This window comes from Poecile atricapillus, chromosome 4 (assembly GCF_030490865.1).
Source record: "Poecile atricapillus isolate bPoeAtr1 chromosome 4, bPoeAtr1.hap1, whole genome shotgun sequence".
Taxonomy (NCBI): domain Eukaryota; kingdom Metazoa; phylum Chordata; class Aves; order Passeriformes; family Paridae; genus Poecile; species Poecile atricapillus.
This window is the reverse complement of record NC_081252.1, coordinates 4,077,128-4,102,712: the sequence shown is the minus strand read 5'-3', so window position 1 is coordinate 4,102,712 and position 25,585 is coordinate 4,077,128. Positions and strand designations below refer to the sequence as shown.

Sequence of the window (25,585 nt, the reverse complement as noted above, 5' to 3'; positions counted from 1 at the left end):
GCACAGCTGAGTGACTTCAGGGGAACCACCTGACACTGAAATTATTTGTCTCATTTTACAGCAGCCAAGAGTTTACTGAAAAAGCCAGATGGAGTTAAGGTAGGTAAAACACCTGCTTTCCATTTCAAAGATATGTTCTTAGTCTCTGCCTATATCTAACTTCTTCCAGGTTTTAGAATTAATTATTGCTGTTTCCTTCCTTCTTAGAATCTCTTAGTAAGTGCTTCTTCTCACTAGCTGTTTGGAGTGGTTAAAGTTAGTGTGTGAAGCTTAGAAATGAAATAAAGCTTAAATAAAAAATACTTGAAAAGCCAGCGTTAAGTAAGCAGCAGATAGAAAACTACTGGAGAAAATGCTTTTCCTTGCTTTTTTAATCAAGAACGATTATGTAGTTAATGACTCAAAGTTATCAATTAACCTTTAGATAATGGTTTGTTGGTGGGCTTTTTAGGCATCAGTGTTTATGTGCAGCTCTGTTGCCTCTGTGTTTCCCCTTGACTTTCCCTTAGATTTCGTGGAAGACCAAAAGTGTACGGGTAGGCTTGGCTCCACATGAGGTGTGTTCTGCCAGATGTACTTGCTATATTTGGCAGAACTTGAGGGGTTTACTGTCTCAGATCAGCTCATCCTGACTAAGAGACCTTGCTAAGAAGGGAACATTTTGGCAGCTTTCGTACATGATTTAGAGCTCCTGTTCTCACGTCACCAGACCCTGCAGGAGGAGAGATGCTTCACAAATGAACGTTCTGTATAAATGCTTTCGAAAAAAAAAAAACAGGAAAAAAAATATCCCTCAGCAGAAAATGTATTTTGGTTTTTTTTTCTCAGGGGACTCTTAAAGACTAATATAATGCCTCAAGCTTTCATTATAAGACTCAAAAGATATTCTTCTGTGCTCTGTGTGTTTACTCAGAAGGGTGTCTTTGACCTGAATTTTAATTTTCTATTTAATCTTAATGTCTTACTTTAACAAAACATTATAAATACTCCCTTAAATACCAGATTCACAGTATATTTGTGTCTGACATATGCACACTTTGCCAATCAAAAAAATCCTGAGCCTGACCTACAAAAAAATGAGTGCAGTACCATTTCAGTGCTTCTCCCTGCCAAGCAGTGGAGATGCCAGTCACATGGAGAAGCACACATTTGGAACGATTCTATCACTGCTGGAAAACCCTGAACTTGTTTTATTGTGGAATAGATAAATGTTATGCACTCTCTCTCTCTGACCAGTTTTCCTTTTTAAATATCATTCCTCCTACAGGTCTACGATGCTATTTGTTCTATCGCAGTCTCAGTTATAATATGGGAAACAATTGTTGCCAAAATTTTGCCTAAATTGAACCTGTTGGGATTCAGTTCTTTGGTTCTCAGCACATGTTATGTGTCTGCTGTTAGTCTGCATGGTCATGTGGAGCAAAGGGAGTAAATGTACATCTGGGGAAGTCTGGTTTTGTCGTTGCTGTTATTGAGCTACTCTGTAGCATTTTTCCACCCTTTCCAACAGCTGTAGCTGTCTTTTTCTTATTAAAAATTTTAAAAAGCCAAAAGAGAAATATACTGTACTCCATGCATTGATACTGCAAATCCAACCAGTCACGTTTTCTTCTTTTCCTTTCTCTCTGACTGGTCAATTCAGAAAAGGAAGTCCAGTTCGAGTGTTCAGATGATGGTGAGGATCTTTATCGACAGATTTTTTTTTTTCCTCCTGTGAAACATTCACACTTAGAAATCAAACAGTTGCATTTAGCTTTGTTAACATGCTGTGAGAACTGCAAGACTTTAAAGTACAACCTTGCAGATTTTAAGCCTGCAGTTGCTATATGCCATCCACAGTGAATCGTTCAGCCGTTCTTTCAAGCAAGTCTTTACTTTTTTTAACCTGGGGACATAAAAAACCAAAAAAGAAGATGTAACATCAGCCAATGCAGCTGTTCTTAGTAAATAAGAATAGTAACAAAATAGTAATCTTGTAACAGCCTTCTCTTAGTTTTTAAAACCTCCTTATTTCAAAAGCTAATAGTATTAATATCATAAAATGTAACACAAAACACTTTGCATTGTGATACAGTACTGCATTAATTGAGCCACTGTAGCCTAAGATGCCATGCTAAATGCTCAGGAGTAAAAAAGCCAATTTTCCAGCCTTCCCACACTAGTTTCCCAGCTAGCTTCCTTCACAGCTCAGAGCTGTGTCCCAGGATGTCCCAGCTGACAGTCTCAATAACTTTTCTTCCTCTTCAACCTACTCTCCAGTCTTGTGTTCAGTTGGCCTCCGTGACCCCGCACGGTAACTTCTCCATTGCTGTTTTTGGTGGTTTTGAATGTGACCCTTGAGGTGTTGCTGAGGCTGGGCTCTGCCTGCTGCTGCTGGCAGAGAGAAGGCACAAGGCCCTCATCCACACCTTTCACTGGGAAGCCAACTCTCCTTGGAAAGGAAAAACTGCTGGTCAGGTGTGAGCAGCTGTGCAGTTCTGTAGGTAAATCCTCTGTTCCTTGGGTGAATGCAGAATTCCATGACCAAGAGCCACAGCATCCAAAGGAGGGTCACCAGGAAGGTGCAGCGTGGTTATTGCCAGGATCCCAAACCCAAAGCGTACGCTAACTTTTTGTTACAGAAATAACATGTGTAAGATAAAGCCCCAAGATACGGGCTTTGTTTGTTAAAATATTTTCATATTCTGTGGAAAAAAGGCCAATAATGATTTCTCCAGTCATGCCCAGCTGTTTGGAGTGCATGTGTGTCTGTCCTGCACCATTGTCGCACCTCAGAGAGTGACTTTTGGCAAGTGATGCAACAATGAAACATTCTCCTTGACAGCAAACAGAAGGTCACTGGTTAAGCACAAATTAACTTTGAAGTAACTGTTTCATATGACAATATTGTAATCCTTTTGGAATTATTTCCCTTTGCTGTTAAAAATACATGCAAAATGAACCATGTGTTGAGAGATTCTCTGTTCTGAGAGAAAACATGTACAGCTTATTGCTGTTTTCTCTCAAAGTTTCAAAGGGTTTTACCAAGTTCTGTTTACATGGAAGAAATAACTGTATTTTGAATCACATTTTCTCTCTCTCTGTTCCTAATGAAGGCTGGATTCTCAATATCTCACTGAAGGAGTTTTGAATAGATGTCCTGCAGTTTTCAGCAGTAGCTGTAATGAATGTTGTTTGTTTTCATTGGGCTTCCACCAAGGGAGTATGGACCCAAGCCTGCTCTCCTTACTCAGGCAAAATTGGAATTGAACTTTGACTAACCTGTGTTCCTTATGTGTTCAACCAAGAGTACTCATTTGGGATACCACTTGAGTTTTTGTGTTTAGCTGCTACTGAATAGGACTGTATGAAATTTGGGGAAATCTTCATTTCTTTCCTTAATGTTTTTTCTTTATGTCTATTCGTTTTTTTCTAGGGTCTTTTGAATAGTAGTCTCTCAGTGACTACACTGTCACAAAAATATGTAGTTATGCAACTTGATATGCAATTTTTGTCTTGCTTGGAAGGTTTAGTGTGCTGTCAGGCAGCCTTGTTTTTATGTTCCCACTCTTCTGCAGATCTCCAATGGAACTTTTCATGTACTGAAATGGATGGGGTTTTCTTTCAAGTTTTTTCCTGAGTAAGGACTTCAGGGTTCTGTCCATCTCAGAATCCCATAAATATCAAAGCAAATAAAATACTTGCCAGTACTTAGATCTCCCCATGAAAGACTTTATGCACAAAGGTGTCTGTTCTCTCCCTGCCCTGACTTCAGACAAGCCTACAGCTTACAGCTGTAATTGTGCATAGAGAAATGAAATTTATTTGACAATAACTAAGCCAAGTCAGGGCCTAATCACTTGCAACTCAATAATGACTCATATGTTCTCTTAATGAAAATTTCTGTAGAAAGACCATTGTTTAAAAAATAACTGCTCCTCATCCTCGTGCCATATAACATCATGAACTTTTAAATTAAGGAAAATTATTTTTATTCTATACAGGAAAATGGTTTCTATCACAAATACTATTAAATAACATTTAGTGTTGGCATAATGTTCCCTTATTAACTAACAAAGCTACTTTGTATTCTTCAAACCCAGTTAAACGCTGGTTAAAAAATAGAAAATTTGCAGTCTGTAATTCATTACTGCAAATCCTGTGGACATTTCCATAATTTAAACATATCCTAAGTAAGATTCACTTCAGCTGCAGGCTCGGTTCTTGAAATCCACATGTCAGCTGCCATGCCTGGCCCAAAGTAAAATAATCATCAAAAAGTGCTGAGGACACAGAGTCTGTGAATTTCATTTCTTTCCATTCCATAAAGTTAATGATGTTTTTAGGAAAATCCATTAACAAAACAATTTCAGGCATTTCTGGTTTTGCTTTGCACATTTATTACTAAGAACTCTGACTAGAAGGTTCAGTAGAACTTGGTTTTTTGGATCAAAGTCTTTTCAGATAATAATAATTCTGCATGATGCTTTGGACCACCGTTGTTAAAATTAAACATGACCAAAATGTACATAATATTTTTTCCTCATTTTTGTTAGAGAAGAAAAATACACCTTTCAAACCAGTTTTACAATACTCAAATCTTGCTTCAGAGTGCATGTAAAAAGTGGCTCGCTACACTATTTTTAATATTTCTGTTCTTCCCGTACCCCATGGTATAAATGAAAGTTAGATCTTAAAAAACGGATTTAAAGGATCAGATACTTTGAAACTTCCTGCTGAGCAGTTTAATTTGAATTCATATTTTGTACAGGTAAAAGCCAGAATGTATAGCACTGTGCTAAGCTTAAGAAGTATCATGAGGACCTATATGTAAAGTTAAGCAGAGAGGTGCTGATGGCTGGAGTAAAACTGCAGGTACCATAGTGGGAAACCTCGCACTTCTGAGTCACAGTACCAAAACTGAGAAGCTGCCAAAGATTCTCTGCTAAAAACAGCATCAAAAAAGCTAATGGGACACTAGTCTCTTTCTGGCATCAATCATATTTATTCCAAAGTGGAATCAGAATCCAGTAGAACAAATCAGATTCTTGGAACACTAAGAATAATCAAATGTTATTTATGGTACGAATAATTCATTAGAAATAAAGAACTATTGTGTGCAATGACTTAACGCCATTGCATGTCACGAAATGGCAGTGGCTATTTAGGACTTTGTTGCAACCCATATTAATTCTTTATTCCTCTTAGATGTGCTTAGCTGCTACTTAAGGGCTCTCTCTTAAGTGTCTTGGCTCAACTCATCCATCCCTTATCTAGGCCTTGGTGCAGGGCTCTGGCAGCCCGTGGGGAGGAGCTGCCAGCCAGCTCCCAGAGCTAGTGTTAGTGTTCCTGCAAGTTCCTAAGTTCATCTTTCTGTATTCTTTATTTCCATATCTATATCTATCTATAGATACCGATAGCTGTCTATAGATGTTGTGTGCAGAGATATAGATACGGTGCCTACCGCGAGTTCTAAGGCCTGTCTGTTTCTGTTTTCTGCATACCTACAGATAAACAACAAAACCAACGTGGTAACCAGCCCCAAGGAAAATATTCCTACCCCGGCGCTGGTATACCTGGAATTTTCCTTCTCATGCTTTCTGGAAGTTTTTGACTGTCTTCTGTTTGTTCTTCCTTTTTTTTTTTTTTTTTCCTTTTTTGCTTTTTCATGCATTTACTCTGTTTGCTTTCTAAAAACAGGTTTTGGAAAACCTTTTTGTTTGAATTATGCTGCCTTTTTTTTGTGAGGAAATCCATTAGAGCGTGTTTATTGACAGAAAATGTTAAATGGAAGCTGGATGCGGTAGAGTCGTAGCATTTGTAACCGTAGCTGAATTTTTTGCATGCTGTGCCGGAAAGTGAGTAGAATGCGCTTGGTGTTGCTCTTAGCTCTTTGCCTGATGACTGTTTCCACCTTCTAATGCTAACCTTTTGCACCAACAAAATTTTTAAAAATCAGCTCTTATTATTTTCTCGGCTTTGTCTTAGTCCAAGTATTGATATCCAGGAGAGCTAACAGGATTATGACTAGGCTGCCATGAAACAGACCTTATTCAGATTTGCATTCCGTATTTCCTGAAACACAGCAGGACTTTGCAAGTCTTCTCTGGGATCGAGAGGCATCTAGAGCTAAACATTTTGCTTGTTTCTCTTCCATTTCAATCAGCAGGAGACATTACTCACTAATAAGCTCTGCTAAGGACATATTACAAATCAAAGTGATGTTCCTGGATGTTCATTGCAGTCTCGCTTTTATTAATTGCCCTATTTCTAAGGCACCTGCGTATCACGGGGCTCACCAGTGCAAATGCCAGTGCCTAAGTACATCATATTGTGACCTGTTGTTTGCCATGAGTATATAAAACTTGAAAAATTCAGTAGTTCACACACATTTGGAAGCGTTTTTCCCCTGGAATTTTTTTGAGCAGCTGGCACTGAGGCACATACAGTAAGTCCTTCCCAAAGCCGAGCCAGCAGGTTGCATGCAGGAGTTTATGGCAGTCCGTTCCCAGACGGAGCCGTACCCCATGGCCCATGCTGAAAGCGTGCTGGCCAACTGCCATTTCAAAGATTATTAAACCTTTCCTTAAGGTTCAAGGATTTGGGGCAATTCCATTTATAAATGACACAAAGATCTCTCTCGCTAGCTTTTGTTCAGCTCTGCCAAGGCAGGAGTTGAGGGCAATCTGCACATTCCAAAGCACAGTAGTGTCTGGGGGTACTCATCCTTAATCCTTATCAATTCTGCTGCATTTCAATTTGATTGCTTCATGCTAATGGAAGCAAACGTGATGAAAGAGAAGAGGTTATTAAAGCTTAAAGATTTGTGGCCACCCTGCCTGTCCAGGTTCAGACAGGAAAGCACACGGAGCCTGCCCTTGTCCAGAGGAGCCTCGGCAGGTCCCCAGAGCTTCAAAGCCCTGCACACCCCAGTCCTGAATAAGGTCTCTGCATGCTGCTGCATTAGGTGAGATGGCCTTTTTTGCTGGCTTGCTGTTGAGGAAATCTGTGTTAGAGACATCCAGTTTCACCCCCTGGCGACAGTTAACATTTGTTTTAACTCTTGTCAGTGTTCAGCATTTGTGAGCTGGCTCTTCTTGCGCTCCCTCACACCAATGAAAATGTATTTACCAATGGGAACTCTTTTTTCTCTTTATTTTGTTCTCGCTCAGGAGCCCCAAACTACAGTAATCCACAACCCTGATGGAAATAAGGTATTCAGAAAGAATCAACTCCATCTTGCTTTTCCACACCACACATTCCATCCACTATTCCACAGCACGCTAGGGCCATTCCAACAATTTGTGAAGGAAAATCTCATCTTTGTTACACCCGATGTCTCTCGAGCCCGTTTTCATCCGTGTCCATCTGCTGCGTGCGTCCTGCTGCTTCTGAGCTCCTGAAGCTCTTGGGGGAGTGGATAGCAATGGGCAGAGCTCAGTGCCCTGTGCAGCCCAGCTCGGGGAGCAGGGGGTCTCTCTCATTTCAGCCAAAAATGCTGCAGTCTAAGGGAAACCTGAGAGTGCTGTTCTCAGAGAGCGGTGAGACGATCCCGGCGAGTTTTACGTGCAGTCATCGCCTCAGACCAAGATGTCATTTCAGTTTATCCCATCTGCTGTTTCTCAGCATGCTTAATACACTGTGTCGTGACACGTCTTTCGCACAGGACTTTGGTTTTCTTCTATAACATCACTGGGCAGTTTCCAAAAAAAATTTCACTTTTCAAGTGACAAAGAGGGCTTTTGATTTTTACATGTTTTCTTCATGCTCTTTTCTTTTTCTCATGTATTGTGATGTTTGCGTCTGGCAGCTGATCCCTAAAACGTGTTTTGTTTTGTTTTTTTCATGCATGGACTTGAAAAGGGCCAGGAAATATCATCATTTACATATAACACATGTTCCTAGGTTTCCTGAAAAGAATTTATGCTTCAACAAGAATTTCACTGTTTGCAGTGCTGACTTAATTCACATCCCATTTATCTAGTCTTAACGTCCTGTGGTTATTTCATAAGAGAAGGAGTGGATCTGAGTGACGAAATAACGCATGCAGAGATTCCTCAAGCATGGAAGTGCTGATGGTGTGTGTTGTGCTTGTGTGTCCCTATCCTCGATGTCCCCTGCATCTGTCCAACACAGAACTTGTGTTTTCGTGTTACTACTCTTTCAGCTCCCCAAGCTCAAAGCCAAAGGCCATGAGCAGCCTGTGTTTGAACAGCAGGCTGATCTTTATCGCTGAAGTCCACTAAAGCCCAGAAAACCCAGATAAAATATTGGCATGACTACATCTACTTGATTTTATTACATCATTTCAGCAGCTAAGATACTCAATGTCCCAAAAGGTCACAGCAAACAAACGAACCACTTAGTGCGGAGAGTTCCTCCTAAATTTATCTGAAAGACTGATCCTTGTAGTGTGGCAACTGGAGTGGATACTTCAGTGTTAGAGGCTACATCTGCCCTGTGAGCTTTGCATGGTGTTTACAGCTCGTATTTGTGTGAGGTTTTTGTTCACTTGTAAGTACTTTATCTAATATTTGAAGTGCTAGAGCATGATACGTCCGTGTAGAATGGAACATCTAACACAGCCAGGGCAGGGACAGCATGGTGGCTCGTTGAGTTTTGTTTGTGTGTGAATTAATTCCTCTCTAAGTTTGACTTATCTATGCACATTTGGGTTTTGAAGGTCTGAGTAATGCATTAGCCCTCCTGAACATTCCTTTGGCTCAGCCTTGTGAGGACACAGTAAATGAAGGGCACTGGCAAATTTACCTTTGGTTATTTAATTGTAAAACCCTTTCAAGAATTAAATGCAATGCCAGTCCTGTCTTCTCTCTCAGATAAAAACAGATCAGCTCACCTTTCTTGTTATTGAGCTGCAAATTAAAAAAAAAATAAATTCATGTTTTCTTTCTCAAGAAAGGATAGAGATAAAAAAAACCACCTAGCTTAAAACTTTCCAGCTCTCTGCAGCTGTTAGATTTGACAGTGCCCTGTTGAATTTGCCCATTATATTTCATGTTTCTGGTAATTAAGGAAAGACTGAGATACGATATCCTTGCCTTTTTAAGTGCGATGTCTTAAGAGTAAACTATCTGATAGATGAGTCATTCCTCTGCATGACTGGTTGGCTGAAAAATACTGCTACAAAGATGCCTTAGTTTGTCAAAGTTGTTATCATACATTCATCAATTCTTCATACCCTAAAAAAAAAAATCAGTAAAAAAAAACAATCACAAAACCAGTATAAAAATGATCACTGAGAGACTTTATTGGAATATACTTGCATAAGTCACATGAGCACGAAATCAGTTGTAAATTGTAGCTTGCAGAAGCCTGCATATTTAGAAGGTGAAATTAGAAAGGAATGACTGATTTTGCACAGTTGATTTAATCACTAAGCTTAAAATGGCAAGCTCTCCTACTTGGCTGAGGTAATTCATACATTTCAGATGGACTTTGTACAGTTGGATGTTAAAGGAAAAAAAAAAACAACTTTCCTGTACATTCCTGTGAAGTTAAAGCATCAGAGTGCAGGAATTGTGTTTCTGTTCCCTCCTGTGGAGAATGACGATGTTTGACATCCATTTCAGGTGGAAATGTCTCAATCAGTGTGTGACCATTTGTTTGTGAATGACATCCCACCCCGCTTCAAGGCTTTGCATGATTCCTGTAACTAATCCCCGTCATTTTCCGAGGCACGCAAATAAGGCTTGGCTTGTTTTCTACATTGCACTCATATTTACTTCTCAACAGGAATCAACAGAGAGTTCCAACACGACCATCGAAGATGAGGATGTCAAAGGTATGATTTTACCCTTGAAATGTTTGGAGAAGCAGTAACATGAGTTGGGTGGTTGTGTTTCAGTAGGCCATTAAACACAGAAACCCCTAATGAATCTCACCAGAGAACAGTGGTTTTCCTTGTTTAGAAGAAATTACTTTTGATGCCTTTCAGACTTAACTTGAACTTTTCAGTTCCCAAAACACCGTTTCCCATGATGTTTTGGGATTAAGAGTATAAAGTTACTGCTTTTTAACTAAGATATTAGTTCCAGTAATAATAGAAGTAGATGACAAATGTCTAAGTCAGTCCTTTATAGCTCTTACTTAGTTTATGTTTAGCATGCATTTGTGTTTTGGGTTTGGTTTTGTTGGGTTTTTTTCATGTCATCATTTTGATTTTTATTCTGTTCAGATGCCAGTGTATTATTTTTTTTTTGTTTCCTTTTGTTCTGTCCATACATTTGTTTTAATCTTCTTTAATTCCTTAAAAAACTGACATCAAAACTTTTTTTATAAACTTAGTTTTGTAGCTTCACAGATAATATTTTTGTTCCCATTTTTCCCCCTCTAAACATTATGCTGTGATGTTACACATGCCCACTTGAATAGCATTATGCTTTAAAGTGTTAAGGGATTGAGAAAAGAGAGTATTCTCTGATTCACAAAAAAAGATTGGCTTTTGGCCTCAAAGAACAATGGTTTATGTACAGGTGAAACTCGGGCCAGCAGTGTCAGTAAGATAAAACAGGGAGAATGGATGTAACGAGGTGGTGGTGGTGGTTCCAGTTAATGTGAAAGGAGAGAACAATTACAGGGATCTGCAGCTGATGTATTGGAAAATACAGTGTAATTTACCTTTAATCATAATGTTTTGTATTTCTTCCTTCAAACTATTTGGTACAGTTTAATAGCTAAGCTTATGAAATGAATAATTTAATTATAGGGGCTCTGTGTGATGATGTAACTTAGTGTTATTACAGTAGGATTTTTAGAAAATTCTGTCTGAAGCGTAGCACACAGAACTGTACCTCAGGGGCATGCAATTATACAAGAAAAGCACAATGGAAATAATTTGCCTAATTCTTTTATATGATTCTGCAGTATCATAGTTAAGGGCAAGTTGGACAGCCACAATATGCAGTATTCCCAAACCAGAAAACAGGATTTTGCAGTAAGCACAGGTCTGAGGAACAAGATCCTGTTTGTGTCTTTCCCTGCACGGTGTACAGAGTGTACATTCATTTTCTGTTTATTTAAAGGACAAATACAATCCCCTTCTTATTAATTGCTCATGAACCTGTTTGTTTTTCACTTTTTAGTCTTCCTCGCACACTTCCCATCTTTCCTCTGGAGGCTGTTGTTCATACTGTTCTATTATAAATTAGAGCTAACAGTGCCCCCAGGGTCTAATTTGTAGAATGATTCAGGGAATGGGCAGTCCTGCAACCCTGACACCTATTATAAGCTCAAGCTTCCTGCACTAGCAAGGCAGTTAGGAAAGATTATTTCCCCCCCACACCAAGCTTGACTCCTGGATGTATGTTTTGTGGGAGAACAGTGAAAAAGCTGTTCTCTTGTCAGCAACAGCCACAGGAGATAAATTACTGATAGGGACAAATGGATTTCAGAGGAAGGAGAGAGAATTCTCCAGGTCCTTATACATATGCTCAAGATGTTTGTCACCAGGGTTGAGACCTCGAAGGAATGTTTTGCACCTTAGATGATGAAGAACATTTAAAACCTTTTTGCTTTTCTTTGCAGCATGGCATACAGCATGGGAAGAGGCTCTGTCCTTCCCAGGAAGGAGCAGGGGCTGTGGCTGTAACTGAGCAGTATTAGAGTGTGTTTTATGGCATTGCAGTGTGATCCTCTGCTCCCAGGGAATGGCTCTGCAGAGGCTGCGCGAGTTATTCCTGCTCCCGGTATCCCAACACCTGCCTGCGCTGCCAGGGCCCCTTCATCCTGCAGCCTGCACGGGCTGAAAACATGCAGCTCTGCGTCAAGGACTTTGTCCTTTGGTGTTGATTTGCCTCTTTGCAGAGGTGTGGCTCCCACGGGTCTGGGAGAGCAGGTTCACGTGCATGTCTGTGCCAAGTGTTGCGAATGTTGGGATTCAGTAAGAGAGGGAGCAATTAAAAATGTCTTACATCACCTATCATGAATGTATCCTCAGGATCAAATTCTCCTCCTGTCTGTCAGGGATGCATAGAGCATTCCCCTCGCGTGTCAGGATCTCAACCTGTGTTCACTTTTGGAGGCAAAAATCAGGTTTACATTTCATTTTCTTTTTACTGAAAATCTCCATGTCTGTAACTTCACCTTGTTAATGTACACAGTTACCTCTTCTAGGGCTACAACGTTTTTTTTTTTCTAGAAACAGTGTTTGCCAAGCAACAGTGAGCTCTCATAAGTCCAGCAATAAGCTGATTATATCATTTGAGTCTGAAATGACTTGAAGCTGTAGTTCAGTTCCTTGCTAAGATAAGTTTCTGACATTAACCGTTGATCATGGGCTTATCTACATGACAGCAATCCCTCCTAAATACGACAGGAGAAACATGTTGAGAACTGGACTGGAGGCAGTGCCTTCTTCTGGGGTTGCTTATGGGATTTCTTCTTCCTATAGCAATGAGACTGGAAATATTGGACAGCATCTCTATGGTACAGGTCTGATTTTGCAAGTGATGCTATGGAATAGCACCATTATTTTTGTCCACAGATTTTCAGAAAGGTGAGTTGTTAAATTTACCATGGACAGGAGGTGTGGATTTCTCACGGTGTCTTTGCCCCCAGAGACAAATTAACCAAGGCATTAGTAAGAATGGTGCTTGGCAATGGGGAAAATTGCTGAGTTGTAAGGCACTTACAGATCTGACAAACTGTGACCTACCTGTGCTGCTTAATACATCTGGAAAGTACAATGCTTCAAAATATTTAATATATTTGTAATTTGTTTTATACCTGTTGGCCTAATTTTATTTAACAGTAGAAAGAAAGCGGTTGAAACTTATTTCTTTTGAAACATATTTCTTTTGGAATATACATTCCTTAAAAATCATTCAAATTTCTAAGAACACTTTTTCCAAAGCTCTTTCAAAGCCCTTTGTATCTGAGTACCAGATACAGGGGTAATTCTGCGCTGGCATCTGAACAGAGTCACTCACACCTAGGACCTTTACAACTGTTCTTTGGCACCCACACTACCCCTGAAAGTACATCATTAACATTGTTTGTGTGCTCAAAGATTTTCTAAGTTCTTGCTGCTTCTAATTAAATTATCATTATTTTTCTTTTGGCCTTCTTTTTTTTCTTCCTTCACATGTACTTGACCCTCACACAGCTTTCACAAAGGAGGAGGACATGGAGAGGTTGAGTTCCACCCACCACTCCTCCTCTTCCATTGCTTCTTCATCTCACTGGTCACCACCTTTGCCGTGCCCCAGAGGCCGCTCCTGCTGCCAGTGCCTGCTGAGGAGTCTGATCACACTCTACCTCTTCATCTTTGTTTGTTCATATGTTGTGTTTCTTTCCATCAATTCAGCGGGCAAGTCCATGAGAAATGCAAACTCAGAGAGTCAATCGCTTGAGTCTGAGCTCTCCCACTCCACTCCTTCCTCTGTACTATGTAAGTTGAGAGACTCATCTGTCAGATGATCTCCTTTGTCTCTCCTCTTCCCTCCCCACCATCTGACAGAAGCTCAGAAAAGGTCAATGCTGTGATCTGCCTGATCTAGGAATGACCTGTGCTTAGCCTTTACAATAGTAAAATTTTTTAGGTATTTTTTTCATGTTATTATTAATTGTGAAAATATTTCCACCAGCTGTAACAGCTGGATAAATACATCTGTGTTTCAAAAAGCTGTATCTTACAGGAGTAACCTTTGCAGTAGTTTTCAGCTTAGGGAGAGAGATTTGCCTCACCCCTTGCTTGGATCCTGGATAGGGCCTCAGCATTAATGACCTGTTACATTTTTTATATCAAGTTCATTTCTTGAGCATCCCCATTGATTATCCAGCCTTGAAGCTGCTGTGGCAGGTGTGAATTTGCAGCATTGATCCCCATCAGTGGGGAATGGGGAATGTCCTCCTCTGCTCAGGAGGAGATCTGTGATGGTCAGTGACCAACTGTGACCATAAAGGAAACCTCCAGTATTAAAATACGAGGGGAGAAAGTCCCTGTGTTGGTAGAATGTCAAGGACATTGATAGAGCATTTCCTGATTGTAAATGAATTCAGAAATTCTTCAAAAAATCCTTAGAGGGGCAGGACCATGTGAGTTGAAACGGGGAAATGACTTCCTGGGAATGAGGGCTCTGCTTGCCAGGTTCTGATCCCTCAGCCAGTGTGTGTCAGGGCACTTGCACTCGTGGTAAGAACAGGCATTTGCACAGGTAAAAGTGAGATCCTGGCAGGCCCTTGGGAACATGGGCTGTGTGTTATTGGCCTGAAGGTTATTTTTTAGGAATTTTTGGTGGGGTCAGCTAATGCAGGTGAGAGGAGCCAATTCCGGAGAGGATGAGCTGTCTCCAGTCACACGTGTTGCTGGGTAATGCCAGAAGTGTAGCTTCATTCTGAGTGGATAGTGTGAAAAACGAGTTTCACACTTTGTTTTTTTGTTTAATAGAATTTAAAAGTTTAATGAAAAGGCAATCAGGAGATAAAAATAAAGTATACAGGTATGGCTGGGTGTGTCTGCATTCAGCCAAGAGAGGACACCTTACTAACAAAGGATTGTCCCTTAAAAACAGAACCCTACTACATATCTATAAATTCTCATACATATTCAGACATTCTTCTTAGGATTTTTGGTGTTCCTCTGTCTAGTTTTTCCTTGCCCTCCCTTCCCAATAGATCAATCTTCTAGGTGCCACTAGGTTTTATGTCCTTCGATAACGGGTACCATAATTTTTTCTTTCTGAGGGCTTGGAGGACTGCTTGTCTTCATCTGGACAAGATGATTTTAGGATGCAGGGGGGTCTCTGACTATTTTCTTTTTTAGTCTCTGGGTTATATAAACAAAAAAGTAGTTTGTGCTTTAATATCATGTTATAGCCTAACATCTATGTATTATACCACTATTTCTAAGTTCCATTAATAATAGAAATAAAGGAAACTATATTAATACAACAAAATTTTCTAATCTTAGACGTATAACATTCAGTATAATATTTGTGAAAAGCCAATAATATGATATGCATTTATAACAATAGGCTCTATCAATATATGGGTGAGTGTGTATCAAAGTAGAAGTACAAGTCACATAATATCCTTTACGTGCCCAGCATTTTCAGGTCTGAAACAGGACCACACATGTCCTGTTCCTCTGAACTAGCTGAGTGATTAGGCAGGAGCACAGTTTCAATAAAATATACACAGAAGGAAAGCTTGTTAATGTCTCCCTCATCGAGACTTCAGACACCATTTCTGGAAACAGCAGCCAGATTCCACAATGAAGGGAAACCGTAGTGCAGTGTAAGTGCAGTGACCGTGATGCAGCTTTGATCTGAGACTATAGGTGATTTGTCATTAAACAATAAACATTTGCCAACATTTGCTGAGCTGTATAAATATTAGTGTAATTTCTTAGTACAATCACATAAAGAGAGAGCATCTTTAGGTGTCATTGATCCCGTATAAATAAAAATACACTGTGTATGGCACGTGACAAGTTTCCTAACATTAATTGAAATAGACGCATTAATTTGGGTGGATCTGTTCTGTCAGTACCGGGTGAAAAAGCTCTGGGATAATTTTTTAGGTGTTTGCCTCCATAGCTAAAGAATTCTAATTTTGGGGGAGCAGTAGCAGGCTTACCAGTTTTCAGGTAGGTGAAAGATAGCAAATAACCCTAATAAAATTCTGCAGATCATCCATCCGTTTCATAATTTGATGAATCAGATTCCAAAGACTCGCAGGCTTTAGGAAAAAGATGTACATGTGGGATGACAACTCAGATGTTTTGATCCCTATCAGAGTTTAAGTGTGGGCTAAGAGATAAGCGCTGGTGTTCTGTACACTGAATCTTGATAAACTTCTTAAATGAGAAGTCCCCTGGAGCATGCCTTGGCTTCTGAAGGTGTAGGTGGGTTTTATGTAGATCTGAGACCCAGTCAGTTGTTTATTCATGCAGCCCATTCTTTTAGTTTCTTTTCAGAAATTATTTAATTGGAATATTTGTGGCAGAAATTGTAAGAAAAATTATCAGCAGAGAATTTTCAAGTATGGGTGTTGTGGGAATCATTTGGAAGAACATTGTGTGATGTTTAACAGTCTATGCTATAAAGCTGAATGAAATCAAGTACATCCACAGAGCCAGAACTTGTTACACAATACAGGATAAAATTTCTAGTGTCTTCCTCTTTCTTCTCAGACGTTGCTTATTTCCAGAGCATAGAAATAGCTTGACTGGCTGTGTGCTTTCCATGTAATTGGTGTTTGTTGGGACCATGTTCAGATGGGAAGTGCAGCCAGGTTCCCCCTGCTGTGCCATTCCATTTTAGCAGACCACTGTCACCTCCATACCAGCTGTCCTGTTTTAAAACAACAGCACAATGGGGAAGATTTGTCCCCCTGGATTTAATCCACCTCCACAGTGTAGATATTTGTATTTGAGCTGTTTGTCTAGACTCCCTTTAGCCAATGCAAATAGGTCAGATGAGTCACACTTGTCTCAAAAATCTATTTTAGAATATGATGAATTGTGCCCTGCAAGTGCTGATTTCTCTCCCTTGGCTGTAAGGGAGGGGAGCTGAGAGAACAAACTCACTTGTCTGTACTTATACATGTCCAAAATGTTGTGAGATTAATCCAATCTGAGGTGTACCGAGACACACAGTTAAGAGTACCCAGCTGAAAAGTTTTAAGGGTTTTTGCCCTGAGAAACAACGTGTGAGTGAGTCAGAAGCAAAATCATTTTAATCATCTCCAAGTGCATGTGGAAATCTGGAACAAGGTTACCTTGTTCTTCTGGAAAGGTGCTTCTCTGCTTAGCCATTGCAGTAGTGATGACACAGGCACCTGAAGGGCTGGTGGCAGGGGAAGGATGTTCCAATATCTGCATGAAGCATTAAGTGGTTTAAATCTTTGTTTTCCCTGGTGTCAGTTTTGAATAAAATCATGGCTAATATGGTGGTCAGTGAGTCACGACTCTTTTTGTGTGTGTCAAAAAATGTGAAGTTTCGGGTACAGATATTTCTGAAGGCTTCACTTTCACATATCTGCAGCTCACTTTCATGCTGCACATTCTGTCTGCAATCAAAATACCAAAATATCTGTCTTTTCTGTGTGATTCTTGTAGATTGAGTTTATAAATATGTCTTGGGGCTACAGGAAGGGAAGAAAAGCCACTGAGTTTCCTCCTGGAAAAAAGTTTCTTCTGCTATTTTGTGCTTTTGTTTTCCTGCAATATTTGATTTCACTACCTGGGGAACTTCTCCTTGTAGGCTGAAAATATTCATAGTGTTAGATGCTTAAATGGTGCTTCTCCTCATTTTATGTTGTTTAGATCTTAGTGTTAATGGTGGTTTTGAATTTTGAAAGATCATCCCTCAGCCTGTAGCTGAGTAAGGAAAAGAGGTAGTGAAATATAGCTAGAGATTAATGACTCATTTAAAGTTAACATATGTGCTACAGCAGTGCTGAAGAAAACATTTTAGCCACTGACTGGAAATGTTCTTGTTTGTTCTTTTTCTTATTATTTGGTCTTTTTATAGCTCTTCTTTATAATATTTTTTTTTTTTTGTTTATTTTCTTTGTGTACAGAGTATATAATTTTATGCTGTGGAAAGCCATTGTCATATTCTAAAAAACTATGGATGGGTCAGGCTTTACTTTATGAACTGACTTTGACCACACTCTGTGGAAAAAGTAGCTGGACCAGTTTTACCAGAATCTCATTGCAGTTGTCAGTTTTGTTTAGGAAGTTCAGTTTCTGTAGTTTTATTTAGGGAGTCCTGACTGCACATCAAATGAAAAATATAATAGCATGAAATTGCCACTGAACATCAAACAGCATAATTGTCCTAGAATTCAATACAAGCCAAGTTTACTATTGGATAAAAAAATAAATAATGAAAAAGTCAAATGCAAATGGTGATTGTAAGTGACAGTTATCTGGCAGATGGGAACTGGCCAGATGCCTCTTCCCTAATGCCTTGTGTTGTCCTTGTATAGTATGGAGTGTGTATTTAGATGGGAAAAAAAATTGGAGTTATTGAAGAGCACATGTTATGTGGAGTCCATCAAACTCAGAGTGAAAATTTGGTAATTTTCTGACCACTCTAAGAACTGCCAGTTATTTCTATCAGAGGCTGTCTGCAGGAGCAGGACACTGTTTCTACTGAAACCATTTCACCTGAATTTATCTCCAGTGCCCTCCCTATTTTGTCCTTTGCACTAAGGGTAAGTGCAAGGATTTGATGAGATGCACATGGCCACCAAGTCACAGCTGTATTTTTCTTCTGCTGCTTTCCAGTCTCTTTCCAATTTTCTACATGTTGTATTTCAGTTTTCCCATCTCCTTTCTCCTCCTTACTTCCTTGCAGGTTAAACCTCTGCTTCGACAACAACGAAGCAGAAACACTTCTGGTCTCTGTTTGTAGTCTGGCTCCCTGCACCCCCACAAATACCCACATGAGAAGGCGTAAAAGCTAAAAACAATGAGGAGGAGGAGGTTTGTGTAAAATCACAGTGGCTCCTGAGTATTTGAATTAGTCTTTGATGTCTGCTGTTTTTTCACACTGCCTTGTTCTTGTATTGAGTAAGGGCTAGGAATGAGGCAAAGAGCTTTACACAATAGGATAAATCAATTCTGGAGTTCCACTCTGAATTGTTCCCCGCCTCTCCTTTTTACTCACTGCCAGTGAAACTGTATATCAGATCGCTAAACAGGAAGAAATGTAATTTTCTAATATGTGTGTAATTGTGTGTCGCCAAAAGGTGAGAGTAGCATAGTGGCTTTCATAGCTTCATGTAGTGCTTGTAATTTTGTAGAAAAATTGAGGACTGAGTTGAAAGGCAGATGATTTGGCAACATCTTCCTGTTCCTGACAGTCTGCACTGGGAACTGTGAAGTCTTTCCACAAGTGCTGACACCAGTGCTGGAGTTGGATGGTGATTGATTGGAGGCAGTGATAAATGCTGTAATCTTCCTTGCTGGCCTCCAGAGCTTCGTGATGGATGTTTCACATCCCATGGATACGCCTGCAGACACAGCTCTCCTGGATGTTAGTACAGCCCAGAGAAACTTTGCTGGAGCCACATCATGTAATGTAAGGTGGCTGCTGTAAGAAAGCTTCATGAAAACATATGTTCCACAGCAATTGCATTTTGGAGCTAAAACCAGGAAAAGCAGCAGATTGGCAACGTGGTTCCATTTCTCCCTTCTGGGATTGATGTAGAATTATATCTTTTGTATCTCAATGTCAAAGGTACCGTGGTAAAACTCAGCAAAGGCACAACTGCTCTTAGTGAAAAAGGGAATATTGCCAATTGTCTTGAGCCAAGTGACAATAAATTACGTGTCCATGCGGTTTTGTGCCTCTCGTGTGTGGAAACTACAGTACCATTGTAGCCATATTAATTGCTTTTTTCGTTATCCACTAACATGAGCTCGTGATTATGTAGCAACTGATCAGAGATTTTTACTTCATTTCCCACTGTCTGATTTAATGGTCTGTAATTTCCTCATCTCTGATTGAGATGTGTTACTGGCTTATTAAATCAAATCCTTTAGCTCAGTTATATGTATGTGAGATGTTGCGTGCAGAACTGGTAATTTCCTCACTGCACGAGGTCTGCTTGTTCTGGATTTCTTTTTGCCAGCCTTCTCTAAGACTGCACCATTATTTCTGACTCAGGCATCCCACCACTTGGCTGGTGCTGGCAATGCCATGCAGTGTCCACACAGTCCATGTTATTTAAACCAATAATAATGGAGGCATCGCTGCTCTCTTTGTTAAAAATCTTCATTTTTTTCCACGGTCCTTGTGAAAAATAAGGCGATTCATACTTGAAAATGCTCTTAGCCATAGTGCTAACAGTCAAGAACTGCTCACAAAAAGCCTTGCTAGACCTTTATATCCATTTTTTTCACCATCACCTTTTTCCTTGCTGGTTTTTTTTTCAGTCCTTTTCACCTGAATGCTTTAGGCACGCACTTAGGAGAAGGTGAACACCACAGTGCCAGTTTTGAGCACAGCACTGGAAAGTTAATTTCTCTGTGTGCTCCCCAGGATTTTATTTTAAAGAAGAATGTGATCTCTCTCAGTACTTTCAGTTTTAACATTCCAGGCATGTTCGTGGTACTGGTCAAATCCATGTGTGGGAGTGTGCTGGGGAATTGTAACTATTGCTTGCACAGGAGAGCTACTACAGCCAGACTGGCTGTAAAACAGTAATCAGCTTCCTTGAGTTTGAAGTCTAGAGTTGAGCCTTGGTTTGTTTTTCTTTTTAAACAGCACATCTTCCAGTGAAGGAAAGTTAATTAAAAGTGTGATGGGGAAGTGGATTGATCTTGACATGTGTTTAATTTCCTTGTGGATATAGGAGTGCACTGAAGGCAAATAAGTGTAAAGCAACCATGTAACATCATGTCCTTCCTAGAAAGGAGGAGAGATGGCTGTTGAGCCAGCTGGGGAGTGACAGAATACCTGTCAGCTGTCACCTTCCACTCTGCCTTCCTCTGTAAGATTGGGTTTGTATCTCTCCCCAGCTCGTAAGCAGGAGATTATCAAGGTGACCGAGCAGTTGATCGAAGCCATCAACAACGGGGACTTCGAAGCTTACACGTAAGTTCCTCGCTTTGGAGGGAGTGAGGAGAGCTGGGGTTTTGGACACTGTCTGTGTAAATATGCATGTTTATATGGGACTGTCTGTGCTTGGAGCTGTGGACTGTTAAAATGCCTTCCCAGATGCCCCCACAAAAAACAAGGTATTTGCATGGCTGCTTTGCCCTGGCTTCACACATGGCCAGTTTCAGAAGAGCTGCTGTTATATCTCCAGTGTAGTTAGAAGGAAATACTTAAATTTTGCTTACATAATGATGTGAGGCATAAAAAATATCCCTGGCATTGCACAGCCGCAGTTTGCATCGCCACGAGTAAAAATTCCTACTTGTAATAACGCTGACTTGTGGGTCTTTGTTTTGGTCAGAACATGATTTAAATGAAATGCAGTCCACTTAAATCCACTTAAAGTAAGCTGCCAAATTTACTGAGAGAGCTGAAACCAGACCTCCATGCCTTCTCCTCACATTAAATTCTGTTCTTTTCCACTGTGATGGCATGAGTAGGTGAAATGCTTGATAGGAATAAAAGAAACAATGAAAAATGATCTCTCCAAAGTCATGATCACTAACCACATGAAGTTCTCACTGCAGAATTTCCTCTTTTGCATAGAAAAATCTGTGATCCAGGCCTTACGTCTTTTGAACCTGAAGCTTTGGGTAATCTGGTAGAAGGGATGGACTTCCACCGGTTTTACTTCGAAAATGGTAAATATTCCCTTTTCATCTCCAAGCCTTCACCTGTTCCTTGTGACTGTGTAATGTGTGTCTCTCATCTAATGAGCTTTTTGGTTTGGGAGTTAATTGACTTGGGCAGGGGAAAGGAGTATTATTTTTTTAACAAATTAATAAATTTCTGCTATAGCTGTTTTTCAGTCTGCTTCTGCTCTGCTCATTTACACATCACAGGGCACCTCAGAGGGCAGAAGGGAGTTTCAGCTATTGGGAACTAAAAAGTCAAAATAGAGAATGAGTTAAGAGCTGATTTTAACAGAAAATACTAGGTACAAGTGTTATTAGACATAACAGTGAAACTGAAATGTTGGGAAACTCCAGATGGTGCCCTCCACTTTACTTAATCCATATATGTACATGGATTAAGCGTATTTACTTATTAAATAGTGTATAATAAGTGATTGTGCTCATTCTACAAAAAAATTAGATTTAATTATCATTAAACCTTTATTATGACTTTGTATCTGCTAACCATGAGAATTTTGTGTATAAAATGGGTTGGCACGAGTTCTTTCGGCTTACCCAGAGCAAATGTGATTTCTCCTGTGTGCCCCCCTGTGTGTGTGTGTGTCCTGTAGTGACTCAGGCCAGAGTTTTCTGGCTAGCACAAATATAGGTTTTCTTCTCTCTCCAGCCTGGGGCCAGGAGGGGTCTTGATCAGAGCTGCTGTCTGGGTTTAGATCAGGATTTGAGCAGGCCAATTCCCCCTGAGCACAAGTCTATCGACCGAGTAAAGAAGCCAAAAGGGGGGACTCCTCTGGGTTACATTTCACAGTTTATTCCTGCAGAGGGAATGCCAGGAAGAGACAAAGGATTTGGGGGTCTGGGCTGCTTCTTTTAACAGGACTTCTTCAGAGGGTGGGAGTTTCACAAAGAACCAATTATTCTTCACAGCTAGCAAACTTAGAAACTTTTTACAAATCAGGGTTAAACAAAATAAGGTAAGAAATAACAGATGTAGACTCCTACGAATGCTGGACAGTCAGGAGTAAACTTACAAAGGTATAGGGGGGGACTTGGGAACGCTGGGGGAGAGAGCATGGGCAAGGGTGGGCATCCCAAGCCGATAGCTACAAAAATAAACCAAAGTCCCTAACAACCCTTATCACAACACTGTAGCTCTGTCCAAAAGCAACAAGCCGATCCACACCATCATCCTGAACCCTCACGTGCACCTGGTGGGCGAGGACGCGGCGTGCATCGCCTACATCCGCCTGACGCAGTACATGGACGGCAGCGGCATGCCAAAGACTATGCAGTCCGAGGAGACGCGCGTGTGGCACCGGCGCGACGGCAAGTGGCAGAACGTGCACTTCCACCGCTCGGGCTCGCCCACCGTACCCATCAAGTAAGGAACAGCCCCAGCACCAGCTCACACCTCCTAGGCACACCGCGTAGTCCGATAGCTGCTTTGGGCCTTAAAAACTGCGAGCCGTCCTCTGGTAGTGTCATTTCTTGTGGTTGTTTATTATGTATTATACCCGCTGGTGTGCGTAGTGTTGGTGTGGAGATTTTTTAAACAATGCGCTTTTTTGGTTGTGTTTTTTTCTACTGTGGTGCCCACCGATTCAATTCGGTCCCTGAACTGACAGCTTGAAGAGCAGGAAAGTGTTTTAATGTAGAGGAAGCTTGATGGAAGTCACACAAAACAGGATTGGAAAACCTGGAATAGAATTGCTGGAAAACCTGGAAAAATACAAGGCAGTAAGATATATGGAGCTCTGAGAGCTGACCAGAAAGTTTCAAGTAAAGAAGTGTAACTACTGGGAAAAACTGAAGTTTGACTAATTTTTAGTGTGATTTCCAGCCACCTCTACTTTCTCAGGCCTAGATATGTTCCCTGCAACTTGGGTTTGAGGCAGTTTGCACATTTCCCTTGTAAATTGAGCCATCCCAGTACCATCTTCCCCCACGCTCTCCACACGTACCCCGTGGGAAAGCCTTGCGTCTCTCCCGTCAGCTTTTCTCTCTGCTCTTCATCCAGACCCTGCCACACCCTCGGAGTCAGGTAGTGCCCAGGCTCCTTGAGCCACATGACACTCAGGCTGTTGGCTCCTCTTCTTCTTCAATAGCCTCTGCTAATGAGCTCAAATCTCACTGACTTGAGGTTTCCCAGATAGGCAGCACTGGTCCAGGCCTGGCTTTGCACAGTTGTGAGCCCTCTGTATAGGATACAATTCCATTTGTGTCAGGTGTCTTAATGTGGAGAGTGGTTGAGTTTCCTGGCGTGGATGGTAAGGGCTCAGATTTCATCCTTTGAGCTTCATCATGTCTTGTATTTTACTTCTTGCAACACTCTTCTCCTATATTAAATAATGCTTGATGAAGTAAGAAATAAGGTGGGATGAAGTGTTAAACTTCCATGGTGATGATTCTGTATTATTTCTTTTTATTTAGGGAAAAAGAAATTTTATTACTTAGAGATAACTGTTTTATTTCAAAATGTGAAACCGATGGGAACAGGAGCCATGTTGTCCTTTGTTTCTCACATTCCAGCTGCACTGCCAGTGTTTCAACAGATCATACTCAAAGAGAAGTTACACTTGCTTGAAATGCAGTGTTAGGTAAATCTTGGAGGTGTTCATAAAGGGATCTGAGCTGGGTGTGTGTAGAGCTAGAAAGCCCAAGTGAAGCAGGTTTACCTGGCCCACTGTACCCTGAGCAGTCAGTGTTTACAGCACAATGACATTAATTGGACTAGGGAATCATTTAATCTTCTCCTCTGCTTATTTTTTGTCACATCTGTGTTTTTGGGACAGAGGTGCTGCAGGAGGTTCTTTGCAGTTATTTGTGCTCTCTAGTAAAGGTGAGAATTTCTGGGACTGCCATGGGTGGAAGGAGAAGCAAAATCACCATGGAGTAACTTTTTGGAGTAACAATTTCTGTATTGGTGAATGTTTTGAGCCTATGGGATCAGACCAAGGAGATTCCAGGATTGTGAGGAGTATCCAAGCTTAAGGGGTCACAGAACCAGACTGAGGCTTAAGGAGAGATTCCCTGAGTTAGCAACATAGTCCTACGTGTGTAGCACTGGCAGCAATATCACATAAATCCCATAACCAGCTCTCATCTTGAATTCAGAGGAGGTTTTTGGACTTGCTCCTAGCACTGTGTCATCGTTGTTCTCCTGCACTGGTTAGGTGTGCAGACATCAGCTGGTTTGTAGGAAGGCTGATCAGATCGTTCCCACCTTCTACTTCCGTAGGGTGAACAGCCAGCGCTACCCCAGATGGCATTGTCTGATAGGATCTCCATTTTCCAACTACCTTATCTCCTTACTGTCTTCTTTTGTTTGAGGTTTGCCTTTCCATTAGCTTGGCTTCTTCTGAAATGCTCTGTCCAATTGTGGGACTTTATTGAATTCCCCAATGTCTTTCTCTGACATGAGAAATGCCCTGCTCTGTTCTGGCATGATTTTTGCACTTCCGTGATCTGCAGCACATCTGAGACAGCCACCTATTTATCCTCAACTCTCATGTCCAGCCAGTGAGTACATAGAAACTTCTACAGAGCTTTGGACTTCCTATTATTCCATGTAATATTTTTGGATTAGCCAGCCCTCAAGGTTATTTTGTTCTCCTTGTACAATGCTCCTGTTTTCTTTTCTTTTTATAGTGCCTTCCACCTAAGTGTCAGTATGCTACGTGAGATCAGTGCTACTGCTTGTGCTCAGGACTAGTGAGTCTCCTCTAGGCTGATAGCTCCCATTTCAGCACAAACATTCTTCCTTTATCCCCCATCTTCTTAAGTCTGACTGGGAGATTCCCAAGTGGCACCAAGCTAGAATCACCTCCTATAACCTGTCTTGACCATTTTTACACTGTCTCAAATTTCACCTTCGCTTTTCCCAGTCCAAGCAGCAATAACTCCATTTTGGAAAACTAGAGAAGAAACTTGATTGACATGTTGTTCTAGTTTATCTTCCCTTTATTTGAAATGTATGCAGTCTACAGCTACTTATTTAATTATTACCAACGCACAGTAGTTAATAATGGCATTCCCATAATACAGAAGTATTTTACACATCATGTCTGAAGATTAATTTCAAATCTAATAAAGTTGCAGAAATTATTAGAGCTGTGATCTTCTTCTGTAGGCACAGTATCCTAGATGATGTTACACCAGTTTCTGCAAGCAGGGAAGCTTCCTTGTTTTCAGGACTATGAGAAGGAGTGTGCATAAATCTCAGGATAGAACTGAGGTCTTTGGTAGCTGTAGGTATAGGGAAATGTTTCCTTGTGGCAGAGAATGTAATTGAAAAAGGATATAAGCACAAACATGTATTTGTTTATAAATATATTTGTT

General features: G+C 40.6%; 1 protein-coding gene across 31 annotated transcripts in view; it reads left to right on the top strand.

The window, feature by feature from the left end:
• CAMK2D (calcium/calmodulin dependent protein kinase II delta) overlaps positions 1–25,585 on the top strand; it is a 120,422-nt gene that overhangs the window by 91,888 nt on the left and 2,949 nt on the right. For 7 of the 31 annotated variants that reach the window (XM_058839116.1, XM_058839114.1, XM_058839113.1 and 4 more), the window contains 9 exons: positions 62–99; positions 1,643–1,675; positions 5,490–5,549; positions 7,152–7,193; positions 9,733–9,781; positions 13,304–13,387; positions 20,474–20,549; positions 21,159–21,253; positions 22,400–22,628. In XM_058839116.1, coding sequence (XP_058695099.1) covers positions 62–99; positions 1,643–1,675; positions 5,490–5,549; positions 7,152–7,193; positions 9,733–9,781; positions 13,304–13,387; positions 20,474–20,549; positions 21,159–21,253; positions 22,400–22,628 — 706 coding nt within the window. Of the gene's footprint in view, positions 1–61; positions 100–1,642; positions 1,676–5,489; positions 5,550–7,151; positions 7,194–9,732; positions 9,782–13,303; positions 13,388–20,473; positions 20,550–21,158; positions 21,254–22,399; positions 22,633–25,585 lie in introns of those variants that run through there. The other 24 variants (XM_058839115.1, XM_058839138.1, XM_058839119.1 and 21 more) reach the window with 18 other exon arrangements.